Below are 16,561 nucleotides of genomic sequence, written 5' to 3'. Positions count from 1 at the left end.
TCTAGCAAAGGTTTACCTTTAGAGGGTATCGGTTCTCTAAGTTTTCCTTAGGGATGGCCTGCTTTGGCCTTTAATTTGCGTGGTAGGCAGTCAATTTCAGTTTTATTGTTTTGTTAGTTGCGTAATCTGTCGCTAGGCGCCCCCTTGGCTGCCATTTTGCATTCAGAACGGCCAGAGCCCAACGACTGGCTCGTTCTTCTCTGCTGCCTGTTCGCTGTGCGTAGTTGTTGGTGGCCTTCCCGAAAGGCATCTGCCTTGTGTGTGCTGTTGCATCGTGAATCAAAAAAAGAAAAGAGTGCTGCTGCGCGGCCGTGTGAGTCGCCCCGAAGACCGTCCTGTGCCTGGCCCGGCCCGAGGGATTCGTCGGTGAAAAAAAAAAATTTCGAAAACAAAAGACACAATCGGGGAGGTGCGAAGAAGCGGACGTCGTTCGTGATCAAACGGCGCCTGCTACGCGCCAGCACCAGCCGCCTCGGCTGCAGCCTCGTCGTTGTTAGTGGTGCGACGGCGGTGAAACCCATCAAACGACCATCGTCGAAAAAGAAAAGGGAGAGAGCCATGGCAGACCGAGCCGACGAGTTGGACTCGTGGATTACCAATTGGGAGAGACAGTGCATCGAGGAAGTCGAACGGGCGCCCGATCTGGAGAGCCAGATTCAGAACGAACGCGACACATCTTCCCAAAAGCTGTGGCTCCTCTTTCAAAACTCGGCTACCTGCGTAGCGCAGCTGTACAAAGGTACTATACTTCTACCGAGCTTCGAGCGGTCCGAAGTTCTGGGCGCGGTGTGTTATTTCGTCGGTCGGTGACGACTTTATTGCTGGACGACCCCGCAGCCGAAGGCGCGTCGGTGGGAGGGTTGCGCCGTGCGGTACGCGTATGTGCTGTACGTACACCCAGGCTCAGCTAGGCTTAGGGGCACGATCTGCTGCTGCTGCTTGGAAAACGAGGAGAGGGGTGTTGGCGGAGGGTGTGCAGTACGAACGAATAGTCTATTTTGTCTCTGCCGTCTTTATCTTATTTTTAATCTCCCACGACGTCACTCTGCAAATGTTTTCGATGGGTTATTCATTTCCGGAGAGCCTCTTTAACGCAGTTCGCTCCAGCTCCGGACAGTAGCATCGCGGCTTAAAAATATATTTCGCAAAGCCCGTGTTGCCCAAGTCTCCAGGGACGACGAGCCTTGTAAAAGAAAAAGGCGTGCATTAAATATCACGTTTCCGACGCGTTCGGATCGGGGCGCACATTTCCGAGTTCGTTTTATCGTTCAAGCGCCGTCTTGTGCTCGGTCGACCGAAAGTTGACTCTACCGAACACTTCGCAAAAGTACCAACGCGCGCGGTGAAACAGGTGGATTTTATTGTGTGTTTAAAAGGACAATCGTCTGTCCTGCGTTGGCACTGAAATAGTTTTTTCATTGCCGTCTGCAGATCGCCAGCACGGAGTGTCGCTGTGGGTTCCCTTCCAAAACGCTGCTTCGAGCGTCACCAATCTCTACAAAGGTGAGGCCCGAATGCGTGTAATCTCGAAAATGTTTTTATCGTGTCACGTGACCTCGATCGCGCGTTATCTCGTGTTTTGCGTGTGGTGTTTCCCGCTGTTCCTTTTCCGAAGTCAGCGCTTCTAATTGTGTGCAGGGAAATAACTTGTCGCGACGCCATGCGGCCGACGTCGTGATATCGACGCTTTTCAAAACTGTGAAACTCGTACAGTGGTGGCTTCAGCGCGGGGTGTCGCGCGCATATATCGCATCGGTTCGAACGAGCCATTCGTCAGCGAGCTTGTCCGAAGAATAGAAGGGTTCGACCCCGTTACGTCATGTGCCACGCGCATGCGCATTACACGGAGGCAATGCTTGCAGCATAGTTTCTCACTCTAACACCTAGAGGGAAATCTGGCGCCACCGTCTATGGGAATTTCCTAAGGGGCGCTGTGCCGTCATGGGAATGACGGTGTATGTGTCTTATCATAAGAAGCCAACAAACATTGACACCACGGACAGCATAGGGGAAATTACTTGTGCTTAATAAATGAAATAAAGAAACGAAGAATTAATGGAAATTAAAGTGGATGAAAAAACAACTTGCCGCAGGTGGGAACCGAACCCACAACCTTTGCATTTCGCGTGCGATGCTCTACCAATTGAGCTACCGCGGCGCTGTTTTCCCATCCACTTTCTTGGGTATTTATGTGTCCTAGTAGAACCCTGGGAGTGTTAGCCAGCGCCACCACACACAGACCTTGGCGGCAGACCTGGGACGTCCTTTTTGCCGCAGGCGTCACGAGAACGTGATCTTTTTGGGTGAAGGCAACTGGTCAATAAACCCACATATGCTACCTGAAGGCATCAATGTAGCCGGATTCGAGACCCTCGTTATGTAATAAACGAGGGTGGAGCGCTGTGCCGTCATGGGAATGACGGTGTATGTGTCTGCGAGGCTTGTGTTGGCTGGTGTTGTAAGAGGCTTCGTCTAGAACGTGGATATGGCTACAAAAATAACGCATTCTTAAAGTAAAATCTTCATAAAATGTGTCAATTCCCCCATATTACATCTTTACTCACCTACAATGCATCACCAAGCGAAGAAAAGCGAGAACAGATGACAAGCAGTTCCAAAGCGAACACGAATCTTGTCGTCTGACCTCCAACTTTAGCGGCCCGCTAATACTCTTTATGTTTCATATAATTGTACATACAATAACAAGTTCTCATAATTAAACAAAACATGTTTTTGTGTAATAATAAAGCTAAAACAGCTTTTTAGGTGCTGTTTTAGTAGAAATTAATCACTGTGACAGACGGAACGGTGCTTGCCTGGCTCTCCGAGAACAATGCCAATCCGAAGTCACAATACACCGGCATTCCCATGCGTACCACAGCGCAGCAGCCCCAGATTTCCCTCTAGGTAATATAGTGAAAAACTCTATGGGTTCCACACCGCTATGTCGTGTGCCGCGCATGCGCATTTCACAGAGGCAATGCTTGCAGCCACGTGAAACAGATGCGACTTCGAAACAAAGTTAAAAAGAAATGTCATCTTTTAAAGTTCATGCTTCACTGGTGAAAATTTCATCAGCTGTTGCGTAACTGTCTTGTTTCCAATAGGGTGAATTTCATTCTGTGCTAAAGGCCATGGCTTATTGTTCGCCTTGAAATATGGTGACATATACATGGCATGTCCGGTTGGTCATTTCGGAGGACTCTGGCAGCGCTGGAAGGTCACGTAATTGCTACAAAGTGTTTCTGCTTGCATTAGCGAGCTCCACTGATGAGGAAGTGGGATCATTGCTTCCGTCCCTCATTATGCTTCTAATACGGCTTTAAAGCTGTTTTGCACCACCTTCGTAGCATGGCCAGAGGGCTCTCAAATGACCACCTAAATATGCCACTACTTCACTAAAGAAAAAGCAAACATTCAATTTAAAGTAACCTTCGCTGTGTTCATGCTGCCAACAGAAGAGCATCTTGTGCTAGCAATTCATGAAGCGCTGGCCAATAGACAAAAGGCGCAGGTGTTTTTATTGTCACAAGACACAAATAGAGGTCAAAAACGCAAGGAAGTTTCATGGCTAGAGTTACCAGTGCAAAAGCAAACATTTTGCACTGGCAACATGGGTGATGAGTGCAGGAAACAAACTAGCCTGCCTAAAACAGCAGTACTTACGAGCTACTTTGTTGTTGGTCATCATTCAATTTAACAAAGCATAAATACAGAATATGTCTTACCCCATCACGTTTGTGGGCCCTGCTTATCGGTTTAATGACAAGCACAGGAGCTCCTGTCCCTCGTTCCCCATCCATCTGCCAATGCGAATCACCACAGCTTAGACTATGCTGAAACGAAAGATGAGAAAAGTAAGTGGGAGGTGAGCACCGTTATCAACTCGAGCCTTTGCCTATCGAATCATAGGCTAGCATGGCCGTTCCAAAGTGCCCATGTTGCCCGGATCTTCTGCGAAGTGTTCGCAAATGCAAAAGTTGTGAGTCCCAATTGGTGAATATGAAACTGGAATGTGAGGTTCGCCCCTGTGGTTATCACAGCTCCCAAACGTTTCGTTGTTGGAAACATGCTTTGCACTCAGTCACTCAAAATCGTGATGTGCAACTGTGACGTGAATGGGCACCAAATTTGCTCTAGACAAAAAAAAACGGTGGTTTAGGAAGGAATCACTCAACTGTTGCACGCAACAGCAGTTTACTAAAGAGCAGTCCACTGTGTAGATTTTAGCGTGTTTATGTTCAGTACATCATCGAACAGTCTTAGCCAGTCCATAGGACATATTACCATTTAGGGAATACCAGAGACGTGGACTTGAGCAGCATATGGCCCCTGGATATGCTTCAAGGTAGCATAATTCTCCTTGAATTGAATGAATGAATGAATGAATGAGGTTTTATTATTAATAGACAAGATATAGTACAAGGCAGTATTATACGCTTTCCTCTTCCGCTAATCCGCCTGCTAAATTGAGCGCAGCTGGTACCCACAAAAAGGTTCCGGAGTTCTCAATACGCATGCAGGAACAAATAGCCTTTAGTGTGTGTCCTACTATATTTATTGCTAGTACTCAATTCAAAACTGCATTTCATGCAGTAAATCCTTGTTCATGTGTAGTACATTGGTGTAAACTATGCTTTGGAGGCTTTTCAAATGAAAAGGAATAACCACCATTGCTGACTGGTTGAAATGCCATGTCACTGCACTCAGCCGATCAGGCAATGGAGAGCACTATGATGACCATGGCGGCTGGATGAAAAATGGGGCTACTTCAAAGCGTTTTTATCCTGGCGGCCTTAGAGCAGCTGAGCTGGTGGCGCCATCTCGTGACGTTTGGTTCAGCTAGTGCTTACAAAAGTGTTAGTTAAGCATTTGATGCCTTGTTTGCATTAAACACCACACACTTTATTGTACAATACAAGCCTTGAGAGGAGGCTCGATTAGCCAGAAGAGGAAAGAAAAAAATTACTATTTTTACTAATAAAAAATTAATAAAAAGAAAAGTCGCGATGATGCCTTTAAGTTACCGCACTAGTTTGCGGTGGAGTCATGGATTTTGGCGGCATTTGCTCCAGCCTATATTAACTCTTATTGGTAAAGATCGACTACTACATTGTATGTATTCTAAAAAATATTTAACTTTACAAGTTTCGGAAGCTAACCGCTGTAACAACGTAAGTACAAGATAGTTAGAAATTAGTGGTGTCACACTGGGGCCTTGGCACAGAATTTAAAAATTTTTAACTTTGGCAACCATTTAATCTTCTAGTAATCAAGCTCTTACTATGAAATCAACAAATCTGTGCTTTTGAAAGAATACTTTATCAGTTTAAACTTCGTGTTATTTCCCTCTAGTTGCCCCCTTAACCTTTTTTCGGTAAAGGATAGTTCGGTTCCATTGAAAGCAGCCAAAGACTCGACAAACTTGGCAAGTTTTGAGAACAATGGTTGCACTACAGCATGTAAATGTTAAAGGACTTAGTCTTCGTGTGTGTGTGTGTGTTTTTAAATGTGCTGCCTATAAATCCATGCAGCCAACAGTGCTCCTGTTAGCTAGTAAGCAAGGACAGGTCCCTCTTGTTTTGAGCTTCACTCGCCATCCGACACAGCTGCTATTGTGTGGCGGCAAATGGGCGCAGTGGGGGAAGGCAAGGAAACAGGAAAAAGCAAACGCTGACACTGCAATGAATTCCAGGCCCGTACATATAGAAACATGCACGTGAAAATGAAAAGCCATTTTTAAGCGTCTTTCCTTTTTTTTTTCGTGGTATTTCTTTCGCTTGTGTGCTGTTGCCTACCACGCTGTGCGCAGTTGTCGCTACGAATTACCAGCTTGTCCAAGCCTCCATACTGTTACATATGTTTTGCTTTTCCATTAAGAAAAGCAAAAAATAGGTGGCAGCACATCAAGATCACTTTGCGGCACTGCTCCGATCTCTGAGGCCATAGTGCCAGCGCATTGGTATTTTTCTGTAGCCACCAGATGGAGACGCCGACTAATCATGTGAGATTTCTTTCTTTTGGTTCTTGCCAGAGGCACTGCATACCTACCAACTTTCCCGAATTTTTCGTAAAGTTTACGAATTTGGGCTCGTGCTACAATTTTGCTAATGAGGCATCAAACTTTACGAAAAAGCATGCTCCAGAAAATGTTTCGCTTGTTGGTCCCCAAAAATGTCCTTGGAAGTCTGATGGTGAAAGCACACCACAACGAAACCTGCTTCGAGCAAGTTTATTAAAATAAAGTTCCTGCATCAGGCGAAATCAACAGCAAAGTCACTGAAAAATCATTTTTAACCTCAAAACAATGTGCTACTTGTCAGTCTCTCCTGTTCCGAGATTGTTGCTACTTGTCTGCAGTGACTAAAGGTAAATTATCATTAATTTAGGATGTGCCCTGCAAGAAGTGTGTACTCATAGCAAAATAAACAAGAATCTTTATACTCGTTCCTTCCTGGCTCCCCTTGGGGATTGTGTCTGCAGAAATTTTATATATTTTAAAGTTCTCGGGTTGGCAGCTATGTAGTTGTCACATTCGCCATTCCTCTAACACACTACATTAAGATATGTTGAAAGTATCACAGCTGTGCTTGTTTGTAATACATTATGGATTTCCCCTTCAGGTGCCAAATAATTCTGTCCATACAGAATTTAGTTTCATCACATATCTTGCGTCTTCAGAATCATGAAAAGAGCATAGCTGCTAATGAACTAACAATGTTAAGTTCTTCCTTGAATTTTGTCAGCTTTACAGAATGTGGACAGTTCTCTGTACAGGAACGTCAGATATGAGAACATAACTATTTCACGTGTAGCCTACTAAGAACCTATTCAGGCTCTTGAAAAATATGTCTGATGTAAAACATCGCGGAAATCATTGAAAGGCAGAAACCTGCTACATGGCGACGTACTGACTCCATTAGCAAACATCCAGCCATTCAAGTCGTTTTGTTAGGGCACTTTACACATATCATTCAAACTTGCAGCACTGGTCCAGTCAGAAGTGTTTCAGTATGCAATAAACTCTCAATACCATTACTTAATTCAGTGGTTTTGATACACTACCTTGGCGTACTATTTCGCACGCAGGGCCTGAAGGAGATATACTGACTGTGTTCGTGCAATTCTCCCGTCTTTGTCCCTTTTTGTGCTTTTAGTAGATACAGTTAAGCCTTGATTTAATAAATTCAGAATTATTTTTCTTAATTGAAGATGCTTAAAACACTCATGTGAACACTGAGGCGCATGCTGCTGTCTGATAATTTGTGAGGTTTATCTGTTCTTGGTTCTGTTCGGAGGGAACTGCTTGGTGGTCATGTTTGCTACTCTCCACGTTGTGTTGGGTTAGGACGTGTGCTTGTTGGCCATGCATTATGTGTGCACTGACACCGTTCGTGTGATTTGCGTATTGTTAGCATGCTGCTAAACCTTGATTTAACCATGAATTCAGTGAGATGACGATTTCGAGGTTTGTCAAAGACCTTCTTGCAAGAGCTGTCCAGTTTCGCGTTTCAACAGCTGTCGAGCAATGAAACTGCTTCAAATCAATAGAGTTTTGAAGCGACTATCGAAGACCATCGACTCGATTGTCACCGAAAAATTCTAGCCCGAAATAGGTACAACTCTAACAGACCACCAATTATCTGCTGTTCGCATATCTTGACCCGCGTCGATCAACCGACCGCCTTGTGTGCAGAGTGCCTGGAGGCCCAGAAGCGGGTGAGCGAGCTGGGCTTCCAGTCGGGCTACCAGCGCCGCACCAAGGACCTGCTGGCGTGGGCCAAGAAGCGCAAGCGCCACATTCGGCGCGAGGACCTGCTCGCCTTCCTGTGCGGCAAGGCGCCCCACCACCACCACCACTACCACGGCTGGGCCTCGCCCCGGCCGCGCCTCTCCCTCGAGCCCCGCGTGGCGGCCACTGCGCCGCCGTCGTCTAGGTTGAGCCCTGCCGCCGCTGGGGAGCGCTCGGCCGTCGTGGGGGCGGACGAGGCCGACGACGTGGACCTGGACACGTTCCGCGAGGCGCTGGCCATCTCGTCAGGTGGGCTGCGCCTTTCTCCTTGCCGGCGCCACGCCTGCCAACTCTCACGAATTTTTTTTCGTAAAGTTTGCGAATTGCAGGCTCGTTGTGCGATTTTCACGAATGGTTTGTTGAGTTCTATGACAAATAGATTCTGTTGACAGAAAGTTCAATATTTCGATCTCCAGCTTTACCCTCGGGGAGTCTTCCAGCAGTAAAAAAAAGCTCTAGAGGGGTACCTACTTTGATGATGCAAAACTTTATCCCTCAATAAAGGGAAGGTGGCAACGGAATGGGGGGGGGGGGGGGAGGAACTGCTTGAAGTAGGCCTCCTCTAGCCTTATTTATCCCTCATTAAAGGGAAGGTGGCAATGTAATAGGGGGGGGGGGGAGGGAACTACTTGAAGTAGGCCTCCTCTATCCTCTCAGCCCACTCCAGGATGGCCTCCCACTGCTCCTCACTAGACATTAATTGCTTGAGGAAAGGGGGAAGGGGTTGCTCAGGGAACCCCCACCTGAGCAGTTTCATTCGGACAAGTTGCTAAAGCAAGGCAAATTGAGATCAGCAAAGTCGCTGATAAGCATCACTGTGTCTTGCCTGTCAGTTTGTGCTGTTCCAAGTTGGCTACTGCTTGTGTGTTACATCTAAAAGGCAAATCATCTGTAAAGTACATGTGAACCCCACGAAAGGTGTGGGCTCAGGGACAACTTGGATAAGAAATGTATGCTAATTGACTCACCCCCTATTGCTATTGTATCTGTAAGATTTTTTTTGAATTTCGGTGTTCACTGGATGGCAGGCGTGCATAACTGTTAGTGATGAGTTCAGTCCACCGACAAAGAGCAAAGTTTTGTTGTTGTGCAGCAAAATACTCATGCTTTGCAGAGTGCTGATTTTGGCTGCTTAGCATGTAGTACTTGGGTAATTGAAGAAAATCGAAGTATGCTTCATAGCCACTTCAGAGAGTGGTGTTGTGGAGCTTTGGCTTTGCCTCCAGAATTCTAAAGAGTAGCTGTTCCTAGGTCGTGGTTGTAATTCCAGGTACTGGTGAACATTGTCATGCTACCTATACTATCAGCATGGAAAGCTGTACCATATACAAACTCTGTTGCCATAATGCAGAGGGTATCCATCTGCTGTGCTCAGTTACGTGTTCTCTGCATGGCTTGGGATAAACAGGAAAACATTGCCAAGTTGATGTTGCAGTGATTGCATCATGCATGTCATGCATTTCTGTACTGTCAGTGATACTATTGGGAGGGCTTTTCATTGATGGTTTGATAGTAATTCTGCTATCAATAGTTCTGCATCATTGCCATGGGGACGTATTCTGAAACGTTCGCCGCGGCGAACTTTTCGCACTGGCCACGCCTCCGCCGTAGCGGCGCGCGCTGAATGGCTGCTTTGACAAAACCGGAAATGCACTTGCGCCACCTGAATTTCCGGTTTTGTCAAAGCAGCCATTCAGAGCGCGCCGCTACGGCGGAGGCGTGGCCAGTGCGAAAAGTTCGCCGCGGCGAACGTTTCAGAATACGTCCCATGTAGTCCACGCTGAAAAAAAGAGTTGTAATTTAAGGACCGAGTAGGAAAGCTGCCTTCGGGTGCATCTTTGTGACGAATCACTTCATATTGCAGTGAAGCCACACGTGAAGGTGAAATTTGTGCTGCCGTGAAGCTGTATTGCGATTCAAAAGGGAGCAGTAGGGGAAACGGGTCTTCACTGAACATGGAGGTAAACTGTTTCTGCCGGTTTTTGCCGACAGTTGTACCAGGTTTGCTTTGATAAGGATTATGAACGCTGTTGTAAACGGTTATCTGCGCGGGTAATGTGCACGACAGCCCCCTTACTGTGGCTTTCTGCAGCTATAGCACAAGGTCGCGAGTTTGATTGACAAGCCCGTTTCGGTGCAGGGCTGAATGCAGAAAATGGCTGTGTACATCTAGCTTTTCGCACAACTTGGAAATTTCCCACATGGTCAGAATTCATCCATAGTTCTCCACTGTGGCATCTTCCACAGTCTCAGTGTTGTTGTGTGATGCTACAGCCCACTTACCACATTTTCTGGATTGTCGTCTGTGGAAGTGTTGAAATTTCACGGAGGTGCAGACTTCCTATGGGTGCAGGCTGTACATGACTTTATTTCTTAAGATTAGAGCCGCACCTAAAAAAAAAAAACCATGCCAGACTGTGCCTACAAATCTTTTCCCCGGCTTAGTGACATAGAGAAATTAGCGCCGCTATGATCGTCGCTTTGCATGAGCAATATTTCGAGCTTATACTGGCAGCCCGTGATGTGCAAGTGAATGCTGCTCGTGGTACTTTAGGTGGCTGCTCTTCAGTGCTCGGATTTCTGAGTACTTGTGCAAAACCAGGTTTCGAAATGCGCAACACATTCAATATGCAACTTCATATTAGGTGCAAAGTACAAGAACAGTTGTGATGAGCTTAAGAGCATATGCAGTCAGACAAAGGGCCCAGGCGCTGATTTGCTTACCTACTGTGTACCAGTTGCAGACGAGCTGAAGAAAACCTATTTTAAGCCTAAATTGGCCCCTGCGGATTATACACTGGGTGCAGAGTATAGCCCGGAAAGTACGATACTTGGAAATCGGTCAATATGGAGGGGCAGGTTATATGCAGGAAAATGTGGTGATTCGCAGCTGTCTTTGTTGCGGTCTTGTACTTTTTGTCTCATACCTTATCCATTAACTCCAGATGTGAACTTCAATTGCCACTGTTCTTGGTCATCATGTGCAAGGACAGGTTATACACGTGAAAAGTATGGTAATTCACACTTGTCATCAGTGTCCCATAGATTTTGGCTCGTAGCCTATCTGTTGGCTTCGGGTGTGAACTTGGATTATAACTGTTTCTTTTCATCAGTACACAAGGACAGGTTATGTGCATGAGAGCATGGTAATTCACATCAGCATTGTCTCGTAGCTTATTTGTCGGCTCCGGGTATGAGTTTGGACTACTACTGTGTTCCTGTTCATCGAAACACACGATGAAGATATGTTATTCCATGGCTGCCGTTGTCGTTGTTTTGTTGCTGATGCATTGGCCTTGATATGCGAGCTTCGTATTACCGCCATTCCTGTTCTCTTGCAGCCCTGGGTTCGGGCCGAGGCCACAGCGGAGGCAGCGTATCGCCGCCCGGGTTCCGCAGTGCGGCTAGCCTTAGCAGCTTCATCGCCGAGGAGTTTGCGCGCCACGTTGAGTCACGCAAGCGGACTGCTCCGGGAAGCGCGAGCCCCGGAGATGTCGTGATGGACTCGCCGACGCACAAACGGCCGCGCCTCATCTGAGTTCTCCTCCCTCACCACGCGCCAAAATAATAATAACAACAAATCCCCTGCCGCCGTGTGCCGTCACAGGCTTTTTCTCCCACCTGCTTCAGACCAAGTCCTGCAGTTGTGCAGAGTCAAAAACCCGCTGCCAAAAAAAAAAAAATGTAATCGAAATAAGAAAAAACCCCTCCTTCGGGAAGGAAGATCTCTTGAGCATCGCTTGTCGTCGTCTGCTGCAAAACAGTGTCGTGCAGTCGCAAAAAAAAAAAAATGGATGTGGTGATGGCGGTGTGTTGAGAGGTGGTGGTTTGTCTTCGTCGAGACTGGTTCGTGGAGGCCATATGTTTTAAGCGACTTTGCAAGACTGCGCATTGGCTGCCATCAGGCGTGGGCATCGTGCAGACAGCCAGGAACTGAGGATGGACTCCAACTTCATTGCTAGCTGCTCGGTGGTTTGATGGGACTGATGCGGACCGCAGCATCGACGGACAGTGTTTCAGCAGGAGCCTCGCGGGCATTCTTGCGTCTTTAGCAGAGCCCTGTGGCATGAAGCATTCGGCTAAAGGGAGTCCAGACGGAAACTCGGCGAGGCCAGCGCTGGGACCGACAATGCTGCTTCGTCCTGCAACCTCTGACCGCTCGCCAAATGACCGTGCCGCACGCTGCGAGCCCGGTTTCTTCTACGTGGCCCACTGTCGGTCCATGCCTCTCAACAGTACACGTATTGTCGCACCGATGTTGGCTGTGCATGCAAAGTTACCTTGCCGGTGGTGATTGGATTCAAGGGGTTGGGGTGGGTCTCGAGCAGACTCGCACAGACTCTTGTCAGAGGTAGCATAGCGCGAAGAAGTGTGTGACGGCAACATCTGCGACTGGTCTTTTTCTTTTCGTCTTCTTTTTCTTGAGCCAGGTGAAACATATGCACCTTGAAATAAGAGTTGGAGAGAGAGAAAGAAAAGTGTTGGCAGTGTCATGAAAGTTTCTATTTTTCTGTCATTGCTGCCACCCAGCCTCCGATTTGTTTTGTCCTTTTGATAGGCAGATTAATTTACGTCGTAGGTATGATGGTGGGAAAGGTGCAACGAAAGGAGCATCCTTTCTTTTCTGCCTGATCGTGTGGTCGGGCAACCCTAGGTAGACCGGAGCTCGCAAAACGCGGGACTGTATTATAATAAGAGGAAGGGTGCAAACAAGTGAAAGTATAACGACTGTGCTGCCTTTTCCAAGCTTCGCTAGAAAGAAAAAAAAATCGAGGCACTTTACACAAGCCCACCGCTTCCTGCATTGATATGGGAAACAAAAAAGTGTCCGACGTTATGCAAGACATGTCGTATGTAGTAACAGGCCCCACGTAGTAGTAGCCCCCACTTGTGTGTTTTTGGTCTTTTTGTAGCGATAACTTTTTTTTTAAGTATCTGGACGTATCGGTCCCAGGTCATGTGCAAGGTTTAAAAAATTTCTAAATGTAGCTGCACTTCCGTGTTTAAAAAGGTGCCATTACGATCTTGGGTGATGCTTTTCCAAAGTTGAAGATAAAGTAAGGCCACCGCAAGCAGTGTTGGTTATCAGGTGGAGGCAATAAGAAGACTGTTGCAGATAGATTGCGATGTGGCATTTGCTATGACCCGGTTCAGCTGGAATGATGCGGCAATATGTCATTGTGTGCATTTTGTTTTCCTTGCCTTACCGCTGGGTTCATGTTCCAGTTTGCATTTTTGCCCAGTTTTGTAGGAGAAAAGAAACTTTTTTTCGTTGCGTCGTTGCAAGATCTTGATTTTCACCGAGGGTCGCAAACCTTGGGTCCTGCTTTGATAGCTGGAGCCCCTATACATTTTGTCGCTAGCTGTCATTTTGTCTGATTTATTAGCAAACAAACAAATGTTTTTTTTTTTTTTGCTGGACTGGCTCTCGACAAGTGCGGAGAGTACCATGGTTGTAACCATATGCAGCCTGGTATCGCACTGTACGAATGACCGGCGAGTAGTTGATAAGTAGTCGAGTTGGCAGTTTTTTGAAGATGGAGGGTTGCTGTTCACACTCGAGAGAAAAGTTACAGGAGCATCCAGTCGCCTCGTTTTTAAGAAGAAAAAGAAAGCTTTGACGGGCCTGTTTGGACACCAGAGCCAGCAAATTGTCATGCCGTCTAGAGCGAGATTTTGGGCTCTGCCACGACCGGCCCACCTCGCAAGCACCGAATTTGTGGTGGATGGAAGTCACGATTTGCCACGGTTTTTTTTGTGGTTCTTTACACAGCTTGTGTCGTAGCATTGTACAGACTATTCCTCACTCTTTACTATATATATTTTTTTTTCACGCTTCTGTTTCACTTATAGAGCTGTGTTTATTGCTCTGAGTCTGATATTTACTTTTATTTTTTAGATTTGTTGTTGTTGTGAAGGAGAGTAGGATTTTGTTGGTGTGTGAGTAGTGTCTTGTTGCGGCAGCGGGATGTCATCGAAGTGCTGGCTTGCGTCTGCGAGCATGTCACATTTTCCCTGCTCAAAGGGTACAGGTCAAAGGCCGGGTGCGGCTAGCAGGGGGCCACTTTGAATTGTCGAAAAAATGTTTTAACACCCCCGTAAGAAGGGGAGGGGGGGATTGCGAGAGAAGCTGTCAAATGACAGACCACATCAGAGAAAACTACTACCTGGAGCTATATTCCATTGAGAAACAAGATGACCAATAGCTTGCTATAAATACGGGACAACTCGTGAAAAAAGCTGCAAACCAAGAGTTAGTGGTCGATGTTGCAATGTGCCTTGTTCAGCGAGAAGGTAGCACAGCTTAGCAATACCATGTAGGTCAACAAAAAGTGCCCCCCCCCCCCCCTCTTCCAAAGTTTGCTACTTTTTGTTTTCCATTTCAGTCAGCAAAGTTGCACTGAAAAGTTCTAAATGTAACTACATAAATAGGAGGGCCAAGCATAGACGATTCTTCCAGCTAAAGCACTGGCTTGTTCAAGCTCGAATTAACACAGCTGTGGCTTACTGCAGTGCATACATTTTAATACTATGTTTCGCTGCGTTGCCTGTTTCTTTAAGAATAGACCAGGTGCATGCAATTGCCTGTTGTGGTGCAAAAAGGAAAAAAAAAACACGTTCGAAAAGGACCAGTGGCACCATCTGTTATCTACAGGCAAAACAAGCCGTCCACCATGCTTTGGAATTTGGAATGACCGTTTCACTTGACACCCCATTTGTTTACACACCATGAAAGGTGCACTGTGAATCACTTGCAGGCCTCACCGATGCCCCAAAAATACTGCGGGAGAACTAGCAACCGCCATTAGGAGCAGCTTGAGAATGAGGCAGCATGTAGCAGTTACTTTGATGGCTTCCTGCGGCTGGTGAAGAAAACGGTTGAGATGTGCGAGTTGCCAGCTGCAGTAATGTTGGTACAGGTTGTGTTAAGGTTCTGCAGTAGCTGAACGAGTGCAAAAAAAAAATGTTTTCATTTGTTATATATAAAGAAGACAGCAACTGGGGTCTCCACCTATGGAGCATTTCTTTGTGCGTGTATGCATGTATGTGCGAGAGCTTGTAATTGTCAGAAAACAAAACTGAGAAGTGATGGGACATCCATGTGAAGTGTGCTACTGAGGTTGCGTAACCAAGCATTGGCATGTTGGTTGTATGGTGCATGACATCTGCACCGTAAAAATCTTGGCCAAAATGTGTCCTGCACACTAAAACGGGGACTGCGTGGTGCTTGCTCCAGCTATGATGACGAAGTTGCGATTGTTCAGCGTGAAACAGTTGCGTTGAGGTCAGTGGAAGCGATGTTAAAAGTGCGTCAAGAAATACGTTCCGCGTAGTTGTCACGGATCAAGCATGACCTGCTGGACTTATGCATGGTTAATTCAGTTTGGGATAGGTTTTAGTGCCTGTGAGAGGGGGAGTGGGACTGATTGAAAGTATGATTTTTGCATTTTATACAGCAGTAAGAAGTTTCTGGCATGTCAGCTGGAAGATGAAGCAGCGGTCGGTGTTTCGTTCATGCTCTTTCCTGTATCTCGGTTGAAAAAAAAAAACATATGTAGGACAGATTGCTCTTGATGCCTGCTACCCTGAATTGCAGCTTCAGTTGCGAGTGTCTCGTGCGCTTGTGGTCTCCCTGAAATTGGAAGTTTCCTGCCACGCATTTGAAAGGGAACAAGGTTTCGGCCGTTTGGCTGTTGGTACAGGCATCATTTTCACCTTGCCAAAGCAACCTTTCATGCATGTCAGCTGGCTGTTCCAAGAAACCTGGCCAATCTTGGTTGTCTGTTCTTTCTCTTCATTTCTGAGAGCCTCGTGCAGTCTCGATGCTTCCGTGCCCTTACCGCAGCTGGCAACCTGGTGCTGCCAAAAGATTGTGTCTGTTTGTGTTCCCATCATCGCACCTTCCTGTTTGTTGGGCCGCCAAAGAGATGCAGTTGCGCAGAGTTCTTGTTATGTTTGATAGTGTGCCCATGTGCTTTTTTTTATGTACGGGTCTTTCTTTGTGCATATTTGTACCACACTGTCGTTCAGTTTGGCTTTGTTGGGTAGGCTTTGATGCTGCACTCCAACAGCTGATGATGGCCGAGCTGTGCTCTTAATAGGTAATTGCACCGGTTGCAGTGCTAGTAGTTTCATGCGACTGGTGAGCAGTTGCAAAGCAAGACTGCCATTAATAGCTGTGTGTCGCAACACTTGGCAAATGATTGGCAAGCATTTGGTAAGGAGGGCTTTGTTATTAATAACCCATCGTAGCACTTGTCAGCAAATGATTAATGAGCAGGTGGAAAAAAATGCTTTCCCACTAGGAATGATGCATCTTGCCACACTAATGGCAAGCAATCGGTAAACAAGAATGCCACTGATAATTATGCCTGTTATGATGCTGGTAGTCGGTAGATAAACAGACGGTCGGTACGCAGTTGCAAAGCAAGACTTTGCCACTGACATCCATGCATTGCAACACTTGGCAAATGATTGGCGAACAGTCGATAAGCAAGGCTTTGCCATTAATGATAACACATCACAGCACTGGTTGTCAGCAAATGATGAGCGAGTAGTTGGCAAGCAAGACTGTCGCCAGGAATGGCATATGTTGCCACACTAATGGATTGACAAATGTTGGCAAGCAGCCGTAACCAACATTTTGGAACAACACGTCGCAGCACTGGCGGTCGACACGATTTAGGAGCAGTTGGTAAGCAAGACGTTGCCACTAATAATGATGCACATTGCAAGACTAGTAGGCGCCAAGTGATTACCCAGCAGTCA

The 16,561-nt window shown here is 46.6% G+C and overlaps 1 protein-coding gene across 1 annotated transcript; it reads left to right on the top strand.

Annotated features, from left to right (window-relative positions):
* Window positions 1-36: 36 nt before the first annotated feature.
* Window positions 37-14,368, top strand: LOC135913709 (HUWE1-associated protein modifying stress responses-like). Its single transcript, XM_065446304.2, has 4 exons — window positions 37-739; window positions 1,432-1,503; window positions 7,697-8,041; window positions 11,134-14,368. Exons 1-4 carry the CDS (start codon window positions 559-561, stop codon window positions 11,328-11,330), a joined length of 795 nt encoding a protein of 264 aa, XP_065302376.2. The 5' UTR covers window positions 37-558; the 3' UTR covers window positions 11,331-14,368.
* Window positions 14,369-16,561: the final 2,193 nt, after the last annotated feature.

The sequence above is a fragment of the Dermacentor albipictus genome, chromosome 8, assembly GCF_038994185.2.
Source record: "Dermacentor albipictus isolate Rhodes 1998 colony chromosome 8, USDA_Dalb.pri_finalv2, whole genome shotgun sequence".
Lineage (NCBI taxonomy): Eukaryota > Metazoa > Arthropoda > Arachnida > Ixodida > Ixodidae > Dermacentor > Dermacentor albipictus.
This window is presented reverse-complemented; position numbering and strand designations above follow the sequence as displayed.